Source organism: Cyprinodon tularosa, unplaced genomic scaffold (genome assembly GCF_016077235.1).
Source record: "Cyprinodon tularosa strain WSP-4 unplaced genomic scaffold, ASM1607723v1 ctg203, whole genome shotgun sequence".
In the NCBI taxonomy this organism is placed as follows: domain Eukaryota; kingdom Metazoa; phylum Chordata; class Actinopteri; order Cyprinodontiformes; family Cyprinodontidae; genus Cyprinodon; species Cyprinodon tularosa.
In genome coordinates, this window is record NW_024038748.1 from 375,760 (window position 1) to 395,759 (window position 20,000).

A 20,000-nucleotide genomic window follows, 5' to 3' on the forward strand; every position below is an offset into this window, starting at 1 on the left:
TATGTAGCTAAACTTAAGTTCAGACTTTGACTTGGTTGTTTCAAAACCTAATAGTTATTTTGTAGCTTTTCAGGTCAGTTTTGCTGTATAAAAGTGTAATTGATGCTCTGAGAAGATTCACGTTTTCTTTTTTTCTTTTTTTTTTAGGGTTAAGACCAGAATTCATGGTCTGAACAGGTGCTAAGCAGCAACACCATCCCAGACCATCACACTACCACCACCATGTTTGATTTTCAGTATGTCCTTCTCCTGAAATGCTGTCCTACTATTGCATCAAATGCAACATATTGCACACCGTCTAAAGTTTTTTCTTATCTTCAAGGTTTTTTTCCCTACACCATGATGATCATTAGGTTACCTAGACAGTTTTATTTTTGTACTCCTGTGGTTGAGGCTAACCATGGCTGGCCCTTTGGGATCCATCTTCAGCAGTGTTGCAGAGAATCACCCTCGCAAGAACAGACATATGGAGCTTATAGAGACAACTATAAATAGAGAAAAACTCATTTTAAATGTTGGGCAATTGTAGAGGCATGGATGGAAAAGAAAAAGAATGTTCAATGCCCCTTCAATGTGGAGGTTCCCAAACATTTCAGAGTGCTACAGACTGGTGTCTCCCTAAAAATACGTATATATTTATTTTACTCTATATTTGCATCGATGTATAGCAGAGTATTTATATTTGTCTGGGAATACATTTTTTTTATTACCTTTATCATTTTAAGTTATTTTTCGAATCATTTAGTGGGATATCTAATTAATTAATGAAATTTTCTGTTATATTTGGATAAATATAAATAAAATGTCTCATCTGTAATATAATATCTACATATTTCATGGTAACTTTTATTAATATCATGTGACTTTCTTTTTCATAAACCTCAGGCATCACTTCAGGACCGCCTACCTAATAGTTTCAACCCTCAGTTTGAGCACCCCTGCCTTTCCTTTGCTTATGTCAGACACCTACCTGTGTTAAAACAAAAGCTGTAGGATATCAACTCTGCAGGACGTTACTTGGACCGATATTTCTAAATATTTCCCTCATGCATGCCTAGGTTCTCTGTGGCTTTTTTGGCCTCTTCCTACAGCCTAAAAATGTGACTGTTGGGACTATTAGTCACTTTAAATCACTGATTCCCAATATTTATGTTAAATTGCTCAAGGATGTATAAGCATAATATCGAAATTGACCAAGCCAGCTGCTTTGGTTATTGATGTGGCTTCTTAAAGTGTTGTACCAATACCGCTACCAATATCGGATGGGATCCCGATCCAGCACTAAAATGGACATAAAACATAATTATACTTTAAAACAAAATCAGAAAAATTAGGCAAATCATTTATTAACCGGGAAAAATTAATTTCTCTTGAATTTCAGCCCCATTAGTATCAGGGGTTTTTTGTGTTGTACATGTTCACTGTAGGGAAAATATTTAAGAAAGTGAGCTTTTTGAAAACATGCATTACGAAACTGCCCCCTGTGGCCAAAACTCAGAACTTCAGCACTTTTCTTCTCATTCTCATGGTTCGCCCTCATACTTACTGTTGCACCGATACCAGTATCGGGCAGGGCCCGATCCAGCACTAAAATGGTGGTATCGGTATCGGCGAGTAACAACAAATAGGGCACTGATACCATTTTGAGAGCCTAAGTTTATTCTACTATTGTCACCCATTCCAGGTAGGCATTAAAAGTTCTACTGGATTCACTTTGTATTAGTCTTTTTCCTGTTTAACAAAGGTAGGCAGCAGCTTGACAAAGCCATGATGGTTATTATTTTACAACCAAGTAGTATGCAGTTCTTCATATATACACACACACATCAATTTCAAACAGATGGTATCATATGTTATGGTATCTGTATCGGCCAATACGGCACAGCCAGATATGGGTATCGGGGCCAAAAAATGGCATCGGTGCAACACTAGTTTCTAATAGGAAAACACATGTGGTTAATTGATTTTTCCAGAAATGTTTTATACTCAAGCAACAGTTTGGGCTCAAAAATTTGGGAAACTCTGCTCTAAATGACTCCTTAAAGGTGAGTGAGTTTGTTTCTGAATGTTTGTACAATTTCCCATGCATAAATTATGAATAGGAAGTATATATTACTTTAATTTGTGAAGTACTCAGATAAAACTATTTTTTAAATAAATTATGATATCGGTCTCCGCCAGGTGACGTCATTGTTTACCTCGGGCGCGGTGCATCGTGGGAAAACCACCATATTAGGCGGAAAGTCGAGTTAACCCACACGCGGCTGTTCTTTCGGCACAATTATTAACCTGAAATGGCCCGATCGTGTTGTGTGAGAGGCTGCCAGTCCCGGCATGGCAGATCGGGGGACGAAGGAATCCGTTTTTTCCGTTTTCCAACCTGGAAACGATCACACGGACCTCAATTGGAGGAAATAACAAAGAGACGTCGCATGGCCTGGCTTTCAGCAGTGAGGAGAAAGGATCTCATTTTCAACAAAACATTCCCCCACATGTGTGTTTGTTCTCGGCACTTTCATAAAGGTAACATAAACTTTTAATATTACTTAAAAAACGTCAGAAAATGCATTATTTGTGTTTTATTATTATTCATAATCACCATTATTCTAACTTATTATTTTTTATTATTTCAAAAACAAATTTAAACACCCATATTAAATTAATTAATTAATTTGATATAAGACATAGCCTTATCCAGTATGAACTTGCTTTCTAAATCAAACCTAACATGTGGTTTCAGGTGAGCCAGCTTATGAGATGATGGAGAGTGACCCAGACTGGGCCCCATCCTTACATCTTGGACACACGTTTATCAAACCAACAGACCCTGGTCGCTCTGCCAGACGAAGGGCACGGGAGCAGACACGGAAACAGACCCTTCAGTCAGCAGAGACAGGCATACACCAGGATGTAAACACTGACGGGCTACAGACCGAGGAGACATGTGATGCTGAAGAAGGAAATGGTCAGCTGGAGGTTGGAAAGGATGGAGAAAAAAACCCTCAGCAGGAGATCAGAGAGGATGGAGAAGAAAACCAAGAACACCCTCAGCAGGAGATTGGAGAAGAAAACCCTCAGCTGATCACAAACAAGGAGGTGCAGAACCCCACTGAAACTGTGACTCAGCCTGAATGTGACCTGTGTGTGCTCAGGCGTGCAGAGGTCAACCGCCTGACAGAAGAGAATATAGAACTGCGACGCAAACTTAATGAGAACATGATATCCGATAGTTTCTTTGGAGCTGATGATGAAAAAGTAAAGTATTACACTGGTCTGCCAAACCTTGCAACCTTCCTGGCGCCCTTTAATTTTTTATTGCCACTCATGTCATATCAAAAGAAATGTCTTACTCCTTTTCAGATGCTCCTATTCACACTCATGCACTTAAGATTGGATTTGCCTCTGCAGCACCTTGCTTATCTGTTTCATATTTCTCCTAGGACTGCACAAAGAACATTTCATGATATGGTTTCATGTCTTTATGCAAATTTGAGGCGTGCTATTATATGGCCAGACAGAGACACTCTCCGCAAAGTAATGCCACATCAGTTCAGGGAGGCCTTTGGAAACAGAGTAGCAGTGATTATTGACTGCTTTGAGATATTTACAGAAAAACCATCAAACCTAAAAGCGCGTGCCCAAATGTTCTCCAGCTACAAGCACAATCACACCATGAAATATTTAATAGGTGTGACACCCAAAGGAGCCATTTGTTTTTTGTCCAAAGGCTGGGGAGGTCGTACAAGCGACAAACACATCACGCTGAACAGTGGCTTCCTTGACAATTTGTTGCCTGGGGACCTGGTCTTGGCTGACAGAGGTTTTGACATACAGGAGTGTGTGGGCATGCTGTGTGCTGAAGTTAAACTCCCAGCATTCACCAAAGGCCACTGTCAGTTAGCAGCTAGAGATGTGGAGGAAACTAGGAAAATAGCACATTTGAGAATCCATGTTGAACGGGTGATTGGAAATGTATGTCAAAAGTACAAAATCTTAAATGGAACTATTCCTATTTCAATGGTTTTACCCTGTGCTGGAGAAGAGGTCACATTCTTGGATAAGGTCGTCACTGTGTGCTGTGCCCTGACAAATCATTGTCCAACTGTGGTGTAGATACAGAAATCACCCAAGATGTAAATGCATTTTGATTTTTTTACTTGTGCATAAGGAAGGCTTGTACACACTGTAAACTTTCTTTTTTAGCACAATAAACTTTTTTCAACAAAACTTGTAAACATTAGCATAATAGAAATATCCCCACAACCTGCAAATATCAACCTGTAAACATTCTTTTGTAGCATCATAAAAAATTGTCAAACACTGAAAACTTGTAAACATTCTTTTTAGAATAATAAAAGTCTTCTAAAACCTTCTAAAACTGTAAATATTCCTTTTTTTTTTGGTAGCATAAAGAACATGGGTCATTGAGAAAAATATTAAGTTGAACTGTTTTTATGTGTGCATTTAACTGTCAAGTGATCAGTGCAAAAGGTAAACACAAGGAATAGCTTAACATACTGGTAACATATGTAAAGTGAAGAGGTAGTAGTATAAGGTGCTCAGCTACATTTGTCTGGTGAACACAAACAACACTGCAAAAAAAAAAAAAAACAGTTTAAGTTTTTAAATTTGAGCACTTCCAGTGTCAAGGGATCAGTGCAAAAGTAAACACAAGCAATAGCTTAACATACTGGTAACATATGTAAACACAAAAAAATCACTGTAAAACACACTAAAAAAAAAAAACAGTTTAAGTTTTTAAATTTGAGCACTTCCAGTGTCAAGTGATCAGTGCAAAAGTAAACACAAGCAATAGCTTAACATACTGGTAACATATGTAAACACACAAACATCACTGCAAAACACATTTAAATTAACAAAGACAGTTTAAGTTTTTGAATTCGAGCACTGAGGGCAAAGCCAAAAATCAGACTGAGCATCTTTGAGGTGTAGGCCAACACAACTCAAATGAAACCAAACGATGGGGCAGTTTTCATTGTCACAGGCCACCATGTCATCTTTGGCCTCCGGTCCATGGCACAAACACCATAGCTTGTCAGCTGCTACAATGTTGTTTGCTTTTTCAGCCAGAGGTTTTGCAGCCTTGCAAGGTCTTTTCCTTACAGGATCAGAGCTGTCTGTCAGCGGTGCTCGTTGTGCATCACGTGTGAAGAAGTGGCTGACCAGTTCAGGGAGACACACACGCTCAAAGAACTGCTGTGCCTTTTCAAGGAGTGCATTCCACAGCTTGGGGTCAGGTGCCACACGTAACACGACAATGTCTTTCAGGGTCCACACTACAAAGTCACAATATGCTGCATTAGCAACAAAAATTTGGGTCTGCACTTGTTTGTAGTATGGATGCTCCTTCTTAAGCTGCAGCTTTACCATCCACCATTTCCAAACAGAAATTTTTATCACCACTCCTGCATGCCTCCAGAATGGTATTGTCTCGGTACTTGAATGGGCACTTTATCTCGACACAGCCTTTTCCGCAGCAGGTGCACAGTACAATTGCATCAGGTGATGCTCCAACCTGGGGAAACTTGGGGTTGATAATGAACCCAGACTGGCTTAGCTCAAAGTCACAGTGTTGGTTTTCCATTTTCTGTTTGTACTGTGTTTGCCCTCTCTGTTCATTTTGTCTCCCCCATACAGTGGCAGCACAATGATTGGTTGCACCGCTGTTTGTGCCACATACTGCTTTGACGGTTGAAACTGCAGGGTTGTCCAAATCTGACCGAAAGACTGCGTGCATGGTTGATGCTGTTACCCTTCCTGTGCGAAACCGATACCATGTTGAGGATCTGTGCTGTGATCTACTATGCAATTCTATGTAGTGGGCCTGGTCCTGTGAAATGTCTGCCTTTTTTAACAAAGTTTTGCAGTGCAACCGTAACGCAGACAGACAAATCACTGCAATCCATTTTTTATCACACAGTCGGGACAATGAATCTGGTGCAGGACATGGCTGTAATGTGTCTGCAAATGAATCACAAAATCCTGGTACACAAGACAAAACAGCAGCTTTAGGTGAGGCTTTCTGCAGTTCACAAAGATATGCGCTCCACTGGTCCTGTGTGCTGGTGTTGCCTGTGCAGGTGCTTGTGACAGTTCTGAGCGCTGGCATGTGTTCGGCCTGACCATCCAAGAGTTGGTCTAGGCTTTTCCGTTTAGCTTTTGATGATGTAAAATTGATCTTGTGTCCCACCTCCGCTCCCACTTTGTTTATGTTGTTCGGTATCATCCAGTATGCAGGCTCTCCTGTAACAGTTGTTTTCTCCCTGCATCTGATAGTGGCCTCCAACTTGAACAGCATGGCAGCTACATGCGTACAGGTCTCTGCTATCCCAGCCATACATGTACAGTGAGCAGATGATATGGCTCCTGATCGGTCAATGATGGCCCAGGGTTTCAGTGGTGTGTCGTTTAGTCTTTGGGAGTGCATGACCTACAAGGAACATAACACAGATACAAACGTTTTAGTGGGATGGGAGTCTTACATATGTTCAGGCAGGGGGGGATTTAGCATTAGGCAATACTAGGCAGGTGCCTAGGGCCCCAAGTTCCTGGGGCCCCCATAACATGTATGTTTAATACAGCTATTCCTGACTTGTGCACTTTAATTATGTTTTTGATATAAATGCTTTCGCTAAAAGGACAGCAGCAAACCATTTGAAAAAAAATGATACAATGAGCGGTTTTGTACTTGAGCGACTTTACAGGCTCTTCTAGCACTTTAATATCAAAAAAGGGCCTAGCGCCAAATCTTGCAAAATTTTTCTGCTACTGGAGACTTTGGCGACCACATTCATAGGGCCCCCTGCCTGTCTTTGCCTAGGGCCCCCATTTTTCTAAATCCGCCCCTGTTTTCAGGCTTATGTTAACTGTACAGACTTATCTTGGACAGGCTGCTATGTAAACGTGGGCATAAAAAAAAAAATATTTTGATTACTGAACATCATTTAGGAGCTTGCTTGAGAAGCGCTGAGGGAGCTTACCTTTGCAGTAACAACTGTGTTGTTGCACATCTGTGGTCGGTAGGAAAACAGATCCTGAACCCAGCCATTTGTGAACTGTCCGTGTGCTTCCAGTGATTTATATGCCTTGAATTCCTCGCACGTGTAGGCACTGACGCCAAACACTAGGTAAGTGGTTATGTCCACTGATGAGGTCGGAGGCAGTGAAGAGACGTCGGAGCTCCAGTCTTTGCTCCGGAGATCATAGGGATCTATGCCGTTAATATCCGACAGTTTGGCCAAGTAACGGTCCCTGGCCTCGATGTTAAGTTTTTCCCGGTACGCTAGTTTCGCATTCTGCTTACTTTTTTCCATGTAGTCGGCGAAAAAAACTCAATCCTTTAGTCCTTTTGTTTGGCTGTGCTGCGGCTGTTTACACTACGCCTTCTCCACTCAAAATGGCGTCTTAGCAACAAATGTCACGTGGGAGGAACGTTGGTCGTTTGGTGCATGGCGCGTGTTTTGAAGCTGCTCTGCTTGTGGAGAAATGTCCTGGGCCGTGAGTAGTGAGGAAACAGGAAGCGATTCTTGTGGGATGGAAGAGGGAAATAGTGACAATGAAGGTTGGAAGATAGCAGCATCAAAAAATGAGAAAAAGCGGAAAAAACAGAGATCAGTTAAAGGGGAATCTAGTTCAGAACAATCCAGTGATGATCAATCCATACATTCCACAGCACAACAAAATGAATTCAAAGTCATATTCAAAGTCGTTAATCAGGCAGACTCTTTTACAAACTGGAATCCGGTTCACTTAACAAAAACCATCAATAAACTTGTTGGAGAAGTCAGAGGTGCCAGAATTCTGTACAGTGGAGACCTGCTAATTAACTGCAGAGACAGCGCCCAGCAAGGCAAAGCAATACGTATTAACAAAATTGACGGGATAAGAGTTCAGTGCAGCCTAATGGAGAACAAAAAGATCAGCAGGGGAGTCATTGGAGGAGTTCCTCTGAAAATTTCTGAAAAAGAGATTCTGGAAAACATAAGCGGTGCAAAAGTAAAAGAAGTAAAACGGTTAAAAACAACAAGAAACGGAGAAAGATCTGACAGTTTATCTGTACTAATTAAATTCGAGGAAGAGCAATTACCAAGCAAAGTATTCATCGGTTACATCAGTTACAATGTCAAAATCTACAATCCACCACCATTGAGATGTTTCAAATGTCAAAAATTCGGACACATTGCAGCAGTTTGTAAAGGGAAACAGAGGTGTGGAAGGTGTGCAGGAGAACATGAATATGGTAAATGTGGAAAAGAAGCTAAAATAAAATGCTGTAATTGTGGTGGAGAACATACTGCTGCTTATCGCGGCTGTGAAGCAAGCAAAAGGTCTGAAGAAATAAAAAAAATGAAATTTGAGCTTGGAATAACTTATGCTGAAGCTGCAAAAAGGATCCCATCTCAGTCAGAAAAACCCAAACCTACAGTTCAACACACGGCAAATTTCAAACCTCTAGAGAAATCTCCAAAAATTGATGAAGACTCACTAATTGTTAAAAAGACAAATTTTGTTCTTTTCATGGTGGAAGTGATTAATTGTACTGCTCAGACGACAAAAAAAACAGAAAAAATCAAAATAATAGTGAAGGCTGCAGAAAAATATCTGGATGTTAAAGATATGAACTGGGAGATGGTTGGAAGCATGATGGAAAGACCAATGGGACCATCAGAAACTGGCAGAGGTACGATGACCTAGAGTAAATTAAAATTATACGGGCAAATGTAATTTAGTATAATTTAGTATTATGTGGGTTTAAGTTACACAGGTTATTTTATTGTATTTTTTTTTTTTTTTTTTTTTGGGGGGGGTGAATCGTTTCCTGTTTCCTTGCTTTACTCCATATCAGTTGGTGGCGGTAATGCACATTTCACAAGTTTGCCAACCGCCATAAAATCTCATAAGAAGAAGAAGAAGAAGAAGAAATGTCACGTGGAGAGAGAGGAGGATTGCATGTGGATGGTCGTTTGGTGCATGGCGCGTGTTTTGAAGCTGCTTATGGAGAAATGTCTTGGGCCGTGAGTAGTGAGGAAACAGGAAGCGATTCTTGTGGGATGGAAGAGGGAAATAGTGACAATGAAGGTTGGAAGATAGCAACATCAAAAAATGAGAAAAAGCGGAAAAAACAGAGATCAGTTCAAGGGGAATCTAGTTCAGAACAATCCAGTGATGATCATTCCATACATTCCACAGCACAACAAAATGAATTCAAAGTCATATTCAAAGTCGTTAATCAGGCAGACTCTTTTACAAATTGGAATCCGGTTCACTTAACAAAAACCATCAATAAACTTGTCGGAGAAGTCAGAGGTGCCAGAATTCTGTACAGTGGAGACCTGCTAATTAACTGCAGAGACAGCGCCCAGCAAGGCAAAGCAATACGGATCAACAAAATTGACGGGATAAGAGTTCAGTGCAGCCTAATGGAGAACAAAAAGATCAGCAGGGGAGTCATTGGAGGAGTTCCTCTAAAAATTTCTGAAAAAGAGATTCTGGAAAACATAAGCGGTGCAAAAGTAAAAGAAGTAAAACGGTTAAAAACAACAAGAAACGGAGAAAGATCTGACAGTTTATCAGTGCTAATTTAATTTGAGGAAGAGCAATTACCAAGCAAAGTATTCATCGGTTACATAAGCTATAATGTCAAAATCTACAATCCTCCACCATTGAGATGTTTCAAATGCCAAAAATTCGGTCACATTGCAGCAGTTTGTAAAGGGAAACAGAGGTGTGGAAGGTGTGCAGGAGAACATGAGTACGGAAAATGTGGAAAAGAAGCTATAATAAAATGCTGTAATTGTGGTGGAGAACATACTGCTGCCTATCGCGGCTGTGAAGCAAGCAAAAGGTCTGAGGAAATTAAAAAAATGAAATTTGAGCTCGGAATAACCTACGCTGAAGCTGCAAAAAGGATCCCATCTCAGTCAGAAAAACCCAAACCTACAGTTCAACACACGGCAAATTCCAAACCTCTAGAGAATCAAAAAATTGATGAAGACTCACTTATTGTTAAAAAGACAAATTTTGTTCTTTTCATGGTAGAAGTAATTAATTGTACTGCACAGACAACAAAAAAAACGGAAAAAATCAAAATAATAGTGAAGGCTGCAGAAAAATACCTGGACATTAAAGATTTGAACTGGGAGATGGTTGGAAGTATGATGGGAGGACCGATGGGACCATCAGAAACTGGCAGAGTTAAGATGACCTAGAGTAAATTAAAATTATATGGGCAAATGTGATTTAGTATTATGTTGGTTTAAGTTACACAGGTTTTTTTTTTTTTTTTTTTTTTTTTTTTTTTTTTTTTTTTTTTTTTTTTGGGTGAATCGTTTTCTGTTTTCTTGCTTTACTCCATATCAGTTGGTGGCGGTAATGCACAATTCACAAGCCTGCCAACCGCCATAAAACCCCATAAGAAGAAGAAGAAGAAGAAGAAATGTCACGTGACTGACGGAGACCGATTGGAAAGAGGGTAGGATTTTACAGTAAGGTAGGCTATTTTACGTAAATTATTCTAGAAGAAACTGCAGTAATATCCTTCAATCAGGTGGAGGCGCTAATGGATGTTGGAACAATCTACCACCGCCTTAATCCACAAATGAAGAAGAAACGTTAGAATCGGCAGCCACTACCAAAAGCCGTGGAGGTGAAGTCGTTGCGGAAAGATATGCAGGGACTAGATTAAAGACCGTATTGACGGCGATTAGAACTGTTAATTCTTTAAAATTGTGCTTTTTTTTCACACTTCGGTACTAATAGAGTTTCATAGAGGCTCCCGGAGTTAGGTTTTGGAGGAGGAGGCAGAATAAAAACAACAACAGAAGACGGTAAGGCAAGCTATCGCGTGGGCCGCGCGCCATTGCGATTAGCGGGGCCTGGCTATTTCCTGAATTGAACCGCTTATAGATAATATCGGGGCTCACTTTTGGGGTTATAATTAAAGGGTTTTCGAATGTAGGGTTCAACTGTGTTTTTGATGAATGTTGCTTTATACACCTAAAGCAAACCGGCCTTCCAGTGGGGGGAGGCTCTAGTCAAGCTAACAGCTACCCTGCGGCTCCGCAAAGGACTTTGTTCTGGATTTACAATGACTATTATTGCTTACTAAACAGTAATAACAAGTCTTTCATAATTAAATGGATGTTTCTGTAGTGTAATTTAGGCGAAATTGACCTTTACACAGCTGCTAACAGGAAGCTAATGATCAGATGGCTTCCTGTATGGTTCAGGTCGCTTCAATCGTAAAAACGAAACCAGGTTGTCAGGTGTGTTAAAATAGCACAAATTACCCTTTTTAAAATAAACATGATTGGATTGGATGACCTTTGATATAATCATCATGGTAAAACTGGAGCCAGAACGAGATGTTTAACTAGGTTTCACTTGTTAATGAGATGGATTGTATAAACACCGAAACTGTTGGATTTGTTGCCTTTTGGAGGCGGATAAGTGTCCGTTACCATGGAGATGGTGTGGTTACCTACCGCTGGCTTCCTGGAGGGAACAGATGAATATGCATACCATTCATTTTTTTTTTCTTTCTGTAAGGTCTGCCGTTTTAACTTCATTTAAACTTTAACAAAGTAATTCATCCGTGTTTATATATTAAAGCTAATTTCTTTTCTTGCTTTGTTTTAAATTGGATATTTTAACACTCCGTTTAAATTGAAACAGTGAATTAGTCCTTCAGTCTACCCATGTCATGTTGATTTTATAAATAGAAATATACTATGGTCTATGAGTAACAGAGATAAAAGAGAGCAGATGCTTGCAGATAAAAATTGGGTTAAGAGGAAGAGATTTGGTGAAGGCAATTTTAACCTAAAATATAATGAATACAGTACAGTATGTTTTAAAAAGAATGGCATACTTGGAATATATGTGCAACTGTATAAGGTGGTGTTTTTGGGGCAGTGGTGCCCTAGTAGGGCATATAGCTAGGAATCCTGAGGTTCTGAGTTCGAGCACCACTCCCACAGACTGCCACTCTGGCTCTCTGAGCAAGACCCTTAACCCCTGATTGCCCCCCTGGCTGTCCCACGATGAAAAACAATTATTTGGACAATCGCAAAAATATTAAAGAATATGTGTCTTCTGAGAGCCACAGTTGGCCAAAGTCAAACCAAGTCTTACAGCATTTATGGTAAAAAAAAATAAATCTAAACTAAAGTTTGCTTCTTTTCAACAGCAAAGTACTATTATTATTATTTTTATTATTTTTTTTTGAGTATCAACAAGCTCGGTTTTATAACTCCCACTTCTCTCTGTCTGTAGGTAAAGAGAAATGTCCTACCATTCGTCCTCTCGGAGCTCGTCTCGGGCCGCCGACTGTAAAGTGTATGTCGGTGACCTCGGTAATGGCGCTGCTAAGGGCGAGCTGGAGCGAGCATTCGGTTATTATGGCCCGCTGAGGACCGTGTGGGTGGCCAGGAATCCACCAGGCTTTGCCTTTGTGGAGTTTGAAGATCCCAGAGATGCAGAGGATGCTGTCAAAGGCATGGATGGAAAGTAAGTCTCTTTATTTATATATATATACCGTATTTTCACGACTATAAGGCGCACTTAACCGTCTTTTTTTTCCCTCAAAATGTGCGGTGCGCCCTATGGTGCGGTGCGCCTTATGTGTGTTGTAACTGCGACTTTTAAGACCACCTCATTGAGGAGATGATGAAAGAGTGGCTGAATGTAAGGAGACCAGGTGTTTTTTTTCCACTCATCACCATCGCTGTTAATATGTAACTCCATGCGTGCCCATCTCACAGCTGATGTGAAAAACATGGGGAAACAAATTAAGGTTGTGCTCGCTGTTCAACCGCTCGACATCGGTGTGAACCGGCCCAGCAGGTGCAGCAGAAGCAGCGAGTTTATATGCAAAGTCAATGGTTGACGCGCGTATAGGCGCAGCAAAAGGTCCCGCAGCGCGTTTTGAGCTGCAGGTGCAGCGCCTCGGGAGCGTTTAAGCATCTGACGCACCGCCAACGCGCTGCTGCTGCTCGAGATGGAAAAAGTGAAGTTTTGCTGCTGGACGCGCTGCATCAACCAATCAGAGAAGCTGATCTGGGAGCTGACAGCGAGACAGACACAGCGCTCTGATGACATGATATTAACGCAAATGAAAAAGGCTGGATGGATGAGAAGATGATGAAAGGCAGGTGTATGTGAGGAGACCAGGTGCTTTTTTCCACGCATCACCATCGCTGCGTGCCCATCTCACAGCCGATGTGAAAAAAAGGTGAATCAAATGAACGCTGTGCTCGCCGTTATCCCCGGGGGTCTGACAAAGGAACTTCAACCGCTCGACATCGGTGTGAAGCGGCCATTCAAAGTAAGGCTGCGAGCGGCGTGGGAGCGATGGATGACAGACAGACCACAGTTTCAGGATAAGTGGAAGGCAGCGCCGGGCAAGTTACGCCACAGTTTGCGGATGGATTGTAGATGCTTGGACTAAAGTGTCTGCTGGCTCTGTTGTTCAAGCTTTCGCAAAAGCCGGCATTATTTCTGAGGAGCCGCGCTGCACGGAAAGTGACTGACAGCGAAGAAGGGGAAACTGGCATGTCTGATTTAGCGCAGCTGTTTAATTCAGAAACAGAGGATGATGACTTTGATGGGTTTGATTAATACTTTGTAATAAATACATTAATAAAGCACAAACATACTCAGTTTTGCTCCCGCTCTATTTTTCTACCTGAAAACTTAATTCAACAGCAGCCTCTGGGCCGGTCTCCTCCTCTTCACCGCGGCGGCTGGCAGGTGTTTTTTCATCTAAATAATATAAATCTTGCAGCTATATTTGCTGTGATCAGGGGGAATAAAGTAGTTTTAATATGTTTTTAAGTGAGAAAGGCCACCTGAAAACTTAATAATTGCAGTCAGTTCATCCAGATTATCTATTTCTGTCGGAGGCGCTCAGACCCCCACATACCAGCGGTGCACCGACAGCAGAAATCCCTTCAACAGCAGCCTCACCGCGGCTGCTGCCAGGTGTTTTTCATCTAAATAATTTTAGCTGCAGGCACCAGGATACCGGTAATAAAAGCGAACAAATTCCGTCGGCAGTTTTCAGGATTTTAAGTTAATTTAGGAGTAATCACAGCGCTGTGTCATCTGCGATGTGTCTGTCTCATGGCCAGCTCGCAGGTTTGATTAATACTTCGTAATAAATATATGAATAAAGCACAGTCATACTCAGTTTTGGGCCCGCTGTATTTTTAAAATACGCAGTAGAGCTATTTAAAGGTAGTAGAGGGCATGTACCTGTATATAAAAAATGCGCCCTATAGTCCGGTGCGCCTTATGTGTGTGTTAAATACAGAAATGGGACACATAACTGAGACTGCGCCTTTTAGTACGGTGCGCCTTATGGTCGTGAAAATACGGTATATATATCCTACCGAACATCCTTAAGTAAATGTGTATTTTCACTGACTGAACACGGTGTGGCGTTTTGTGTTCAGGATCCTGTGTGGTTCCCGTGTTCGTGTGGAGATGTCCACTGGCCTCTCCAGGAAGGGCCGCGGACGCCCCAGCCGCCGCCAGTTTGACCCCAATGATCGGTGTTACCAGTGTGGGGACCGGGGCCACTACGCCTACGACTGCTACCGCTACAGCAAGAGGGGCCGGCGCAGCAGCAGGTGAGTGAGCTCTGTCTTTCCTGTTCAGCGGGTGAAGCTCAGCAGGAGGGTGTTAACCCGTTGGTGCTGGTATTCCAGGTCTCGTTCTCGGTCCAGGTCCCGCTCCAGGTCCAGATCCCGTGGCCGACGTTATCAGTCTCGCTCCCGCAGCCGTAGCCGTAGCCGAAGCTACAGTCGGTATGTTGACATGGAAACAGACACACCATTAACAAGTGAAGGCTTGTTTCCAATATTTCTGTTTTAGGAAACTAAGCCCTTATTTCCACAGTTAAGTTTACATCTGCTGCATTGTTGGTCGATCGTAACTATTGTGTTTTCTGGTGCTGAATCATGGCGCTCAGACTGGTGGTGTTCACTTTTTTCTCCCTTCTTCCACCAGGAGCCGCCGTAGATCTCCATCGTATTCCAGACGCAGAAGCCGGTGAGTTGCAGCTTCCTTAATAAAACCTCGGGCTTCAGGCATGGTGCCATCTGAAACAGGGTGGCTGGTTGTTATCTTCCTCTAAAATCGCTTAACCTTGAGGTTTTCAGACGGTTTTAAGTAAAACATTCTTTGTTTGTTTCTCATCAGATCTGGGTCCCCAGCACGGTCCAAGTCCAGGACTTCGGTGAGAAGGTATGCCGTGTCTCAGACTCTGAAATATTCTGCCCGACTGATCAGAAGCTGCAGACTGGACTCTGTTTTGGTCCGGGTCAGTCTGTAACATGTCAGGCTCCACCTCAGCCAATCAGGGGAATGTTTACAGGGTTTTCCATGCCTTTTGAAAATCATTAAGTCTTTAAAAATATTATTTTTTAAATTAAGGCCTTACTTGGCATTTAAATTCATTAACTGTGATTATCGTGGCATTTAAAATGCTTTAATAAAAAGTGTGAGAGCATTAAAAAGTATTAAATTAAAGTTCCTCATTCCTGTATAAATCCTGGTTTAGCTGCAGGATTGAAACTGACACTAAGGCCCACCGTCGCTTGTTGGGATAACAGCTTTTCATATTTTTTTTATCATTAAGTTTTATTTATCAGTCATTAATCCTTCCTCAGTAACAAGGACTTTTATAAGACTCATAATCTTGTTTTATTGTTGCATTGCAAACTAATTTACTATTTAGGTGGTTCTTTTTGTTGTTGTTGTTTGTTGCAAATTTTTTGATTTTTTGATGCAAAGAAATAAAAACCTGGCTCTCAGTTAAAACGGTGGTGTTTGCTGCGGCTTTATCTATGACTGTGGTTCAGGTAGGACTAATTATTTTCTCTGCATAAGTACTCTGGGGATTTTCCCTTCAAATGAGTTCCAGATCCAAACTTGTGCTAACGTTTACTTGGCCCTTTTTGTTGTACTACTGCTTATGGGTCCATCACAGAAGAAACGGTGGGGGAGGGGTGGCCTAGCTGTTTGCAATTTGCGCTTGGAATCCAGAGGTTCTAAGTTCAAGCCCCACTCCCACAGACTGCCACTCTGAGTCAGTAAGCATAAACCCTTAGTCCCACACTGCTCCCGGGGCGCCGCACAATGGCAGCCCACTGATCCTCAACGCGATGGATTAAATGCAGAGGTGAATTTCTTCATTGTGATATCAATAAAGTTCAGTTAATATTAGCTTATTCGTTTCAAATATCAGAGTGACTTTGTAAATCAGGCTGCCTAATTTAAGATGAGCACAATTGAAATGTTTTTTTTTTTTCCTGAATCAACAGACCATGGGTATGGGGTTGGGCATTTATCTTATTATTGTGATAAGTTTCTAATCGTAAGAATTTTAATTCATAAATTAAACAATAAATTACATTCAATTTTATTTTATTTATTTATTTTTTTGTGACTTTAAAACGGCACCCAAGGAAGACTGTGAAGAAGTGATGTTCTTTTTTTTCTGTCAATTTTATCTTTATCACCACATTTTCACTCTGTATTGTGATCATATTTGAAGTATATCTCATCTAACCCTACATGAGTGTAATGCTACCACAAAAAAAAAAGTTGGTTTTATCTGTTTTTAAGTGATGCATCTATTTTTATTTTTTCTATCTAAGGAGAAATAAGCGTTATTTGGTGTAATTTCTGTGGTGACCGAATCAGTGGTGTAGATGATGCGCTGAGTCAAGGCTAGGTGGCGTGTTGTGGAGGTCCAGCTGCCCTCATGTAAAGAAGCGTAACTGGATCTAGATAAGTTTGGTTTGAAACATGTGATTTATGTTTGTTCTGTTTGTTTTATTCCTCTCAGCCACTCTAGGTCTCGGTCCCGGTCGGGCTCTGCCCCCAGGGGGCGCTCTGTGTCCCGTTCCCGATCACCATCTGCTAACCACAAGAGGGCCAGGTAAATTCAAAGTCTCATCGTCTCTATCTGCACTGGGGTTGGGGGTCTGATAAATGTGTCATAGTTCATGTTTGTAACATCGCAGCAGGAAAAAAAGGGTAGATACCCCACCATTAGCTAGCCGTTCAGGTTAGAGTCAGACATGTTAGCCAGGTCAGGTGCCCCCTCTAGGCCCACCTCCAGCCAGGGGTCACGCTCCTGCCTGCCGACACCAGCATGATGATGAGTGGGAGGATCCGAAGACACGCCGGGGCTTCACCAGTAGACGTCTGCAGCCGGAGTGGTGAACTGGGTGGAGTAAAGCAGGAGAACTGAGCTGTTTGTCTGATATAGGGAAAGTCCAGCAGATGACAGATTGGACCTCCTGTGCTCTCTTTTCCGGATCCATGTGGCTCTGAATCGGTCGCTTTGATCCTGAAAAGAGAGCCCAGGAAAGAGGATCTGGGCTCAGCCTCTAACCTTTACCTGAAAGCTACTTTCAGCAGAAGGAGCAGCAGCCACCGCCCAGGTTCTCCTGCTCCTCCACCTCAGACAGAGCCCCCTACCTTTTATTTTTATTTTTTTTTATAACAGTTGAAGGCTAAGAAAGTAAGAAAGATTTGAAATGTTCAGACAGGATATTCATGTCAGTAAAATTAAAGTTCCCTGTTCTGAATTGGGCTAGCTCAGTAGAATTCTCCAGAACTTTTCTAGATAAGATCAGCTAAATCAGCACCAGGGGTGTGACTTGCGGTAAACATCTTTGCAGAAGTTTTGTTTATTTTTCATATTTTCTTTAAAGCGTGTGGTGGGAGCTGAGCACTGCACAGACACCGCCGCTGATCCCAGGCCCAGGGTCTGCCAGCTGGCGGTGTGCACGTCCTGCGGGAGGTTGACTAAGCGCTGACCTGAGATCAGCCTTCGCCTGCATCTGATGTTAGACAGCGAGAAAGAGGTCGACCTACCGACCGAACCCTCCCCCTCAGTGAACGGATGACTGTCTGTTCAACCGACGCACACGCTCAGACGAGATCAGCCCGCACACACATACAGTTGTTCTACTAGACTCACCCAGCCAGCCTTCAGATCTACCAGAGGGCTGACCCGCACAGATCAGAGTTCGGCCTTAAAAATCCATTACCTACTACCAACCAGACCCCCCCTACCTACCAGAGTTCTTCGCCTCTGTCTTAGCTTCTGAAAGTGAGAGAAAGAGCTGACGAGAGATCAGTCTTCAAGAGCCTCCAGTGTCTCTCCGAGTTGTAGTCCTCCGTCCTTCAGTCCTTTGATCCTTCGCTTCTCTGTACTTGTTGTTTCTGCCGCTGTCTCCAAAGGTAACCAAAAATCAACCCCCCTGACAAGCTCATGTTCATGGTGACAGAAATGTTCAGGCTTGCTAGAGTTGAGCCTTAAACAAGCATGCTGAGAGTGCGACTGAATGTGGGAGTGACTGGATGGGTGAACGTGTGCGACACAGACAGGCACAGATGATGTTAACAGGTGTAATGAGAGGAGGGTGTTATTCACACATGCTGCCACAGCTTTGTCCTGTAAGACCTGTTAGAATAAGACGATTTATTAGTGTCAATAATATATACTTATTTGGCCTTTGTATTACAGTTAATTTTCCAAAGATGAAAACAATGCAGAAAATCCATAGGTGTGTAGTGCTCCATCTTCTCCTGTTGCCATCTGATTCCTTTCCATTTCTGTTTCAGTCGCTCCCGCTCAGCAAGTCCAAACCGAAGCCCTACGCCCGCAGACGACTGAGTGAACCCCCCCTCCCCCTCACCGCTGTCCTAATCGGGCAGCCCCTCGACATCCTGTCTGTTTTTACAGCCCGGCAGCAGCTGTCTTTTTTTTTTTTTTTTGTATTAGTTTGTCTCGTTTCTCTTATTTCCAGATTATTTTTTTTACCTTCAGGACTGCCGTCTCTACAGCTTCATAATGTCAGGATCTTTTGTCTGTATCACAGAGAGAAACATAGATAGGAGTGGTTTTTAATTGTTGCTGCTATGTAAGTAATCTTTATTTTCCAAATTGTTGCGCAGGTAGGCCTTTAATTCAGTTGTTTGTTTTTTTTTTTTTAGCAGTAAAATTCAGTTCTTCCAGTAAAGATGTGGGGATAAACTAGGACGTGGATATGAACATAAGTTGATGTATCGGCAAAAACTTTCTGTTCTCAGTTGTTGCTCGGGTGTAAAATTGTTTTATATATTTGTCTCCCAGTCGCACCATTTGACAGAAAAAGTCGGTCTGCATGCCTTTGGATTTGTTTTTTCTGCTCTGTTTCCCCTCATGAACCTAATTAATGTCCCTGTGCTGAATTATTTTCTTCCTACCTGGGGTTTGTGGCTCCGACTGGGTTTTAAAATGCTTGAGTTGGTGCAGCTTTTTTTTTTTTTTTTTTTTTGGCTTTAGAAGTAAACGTGTGGCTGTATTATTTTCAAATAAACATCTTCATCATCTTACGCTGTAGTTGTTTCTTTTTTGGATCAGTTGTTCAATATATTGTTTTTAAACTGCTGTTAGAGTGCAGCGGTAATCTAGGGGCATGTATTGTTTACGGCACTAGAATAAAAGTTCCTCAGGATTTAGCTTTTAGGTGAAATGAGTCTCAGTATTGATCCAATAATCACTAGATGTGGTTTTATTTACCTTCTAAATTAGAGCTTTTGTCTCATTGATTCAGAGTTTGGAGAGTTCCAAAATACCAGCGACCATGCTAGCTATGCTAAATAATAACACCCACCCGCCTGCATCATAGGCTGAATTCTATTTCATTTTTTTCCCTAAAGCAGGTTGTTAAGCAACTTCCTAGGTTATATTAAGGATTTGTTTTTTATAATTTTTTTAGATGCAGTGTAGGATCCAGTTAATTCATGTGAGGATGAATTACATTTTTATTTCTGGATCTTTTAGTTGAGGTCATATATTTTCAGTTATGTTTTTTATTATGTATCGAACAATTTATGTGGATACGTTTAAAAATGAAGCTGTCAGGGGTGGGACCAGCATTCATCTGGGTGGGTGTAGGATTTTTTTTTTTTAACAC

At 41.7% G+C, this 20,000-nt stretch overlaps 3 protein-coding genes across 3 annotated transcripts; 2 read left to right on the plus strand and 1 right to left on the minus strand.

Annotated features, from left to right (window-relative positions):
• Positions 1-2,196: 2,196 nt before the first annotated feature.
• On the plus strand, positions 2,197-3,464 carry LOC119783349. The gene is made up of 3 exons (XM_038284826.1): positions 2,197-2,523; positions 2,741-3,297; positions 3,441-3,464. The coding sequence occupies exons 1-3, from the start codon at positions 2,295-2,297 to the stop codon at positions 3,462-3,464; spliced, it is 810 nt and encodes a 269-aa protein (XP_038140754.1). The 5' UTR covers positions 2,197-2,294.
• A 559-nt stretch (positions 3,465-4,023) lies between these two features.
• On the minus strand, positions 4,024-7,363 carry LOC119783350. The gene is made up of 3 exons (XM_038284827.1): positions 7,002-7,363; positions 5,940-6,451; positions 4,024-4,102 (listed from the first exon to the last, which is right to left on the minus strand). Exons 1-3 carry the CDS (start codon positions 7,332-7,334, stop codon positions 4,024-4,026), a joined length of 924 nt encoding a protein of 307 aa, XP_038140755.1. The 5' UTR covers positions 7,335-7,363.
• Positions 7,364-10,718: 3,355 nt separating this feature from the next.
• On the plus strand, positions 10,719-18,417 carry LOC119783369 (serine/arginine-rich splicing factor 7-like). Its single transcript, XM_038284859.1, has 8 exons — positions 10,719-10,847; positions 12,295-12,528; positions 14,475-14,651; positions 14,730-14,828; positions 15,031-15,072; positions 15,223-15,267; positions 16,874-16,966; positions 17,748-18,417. Exons 2-8 carry the CDS (start codon positions 12,305-12,307, stop codon positions 17,839-17,841), a joined length of 774 nt encoding a protein of 257 aa, XP_038140787.1. The 5' UTR covers positions 10,719-10,847; positions 12,295-12,304; the 3' UTR covers positions 17,842-18,417.
• Positions 18,418-20,000: the final 1,583 nt, after the last annotated feature.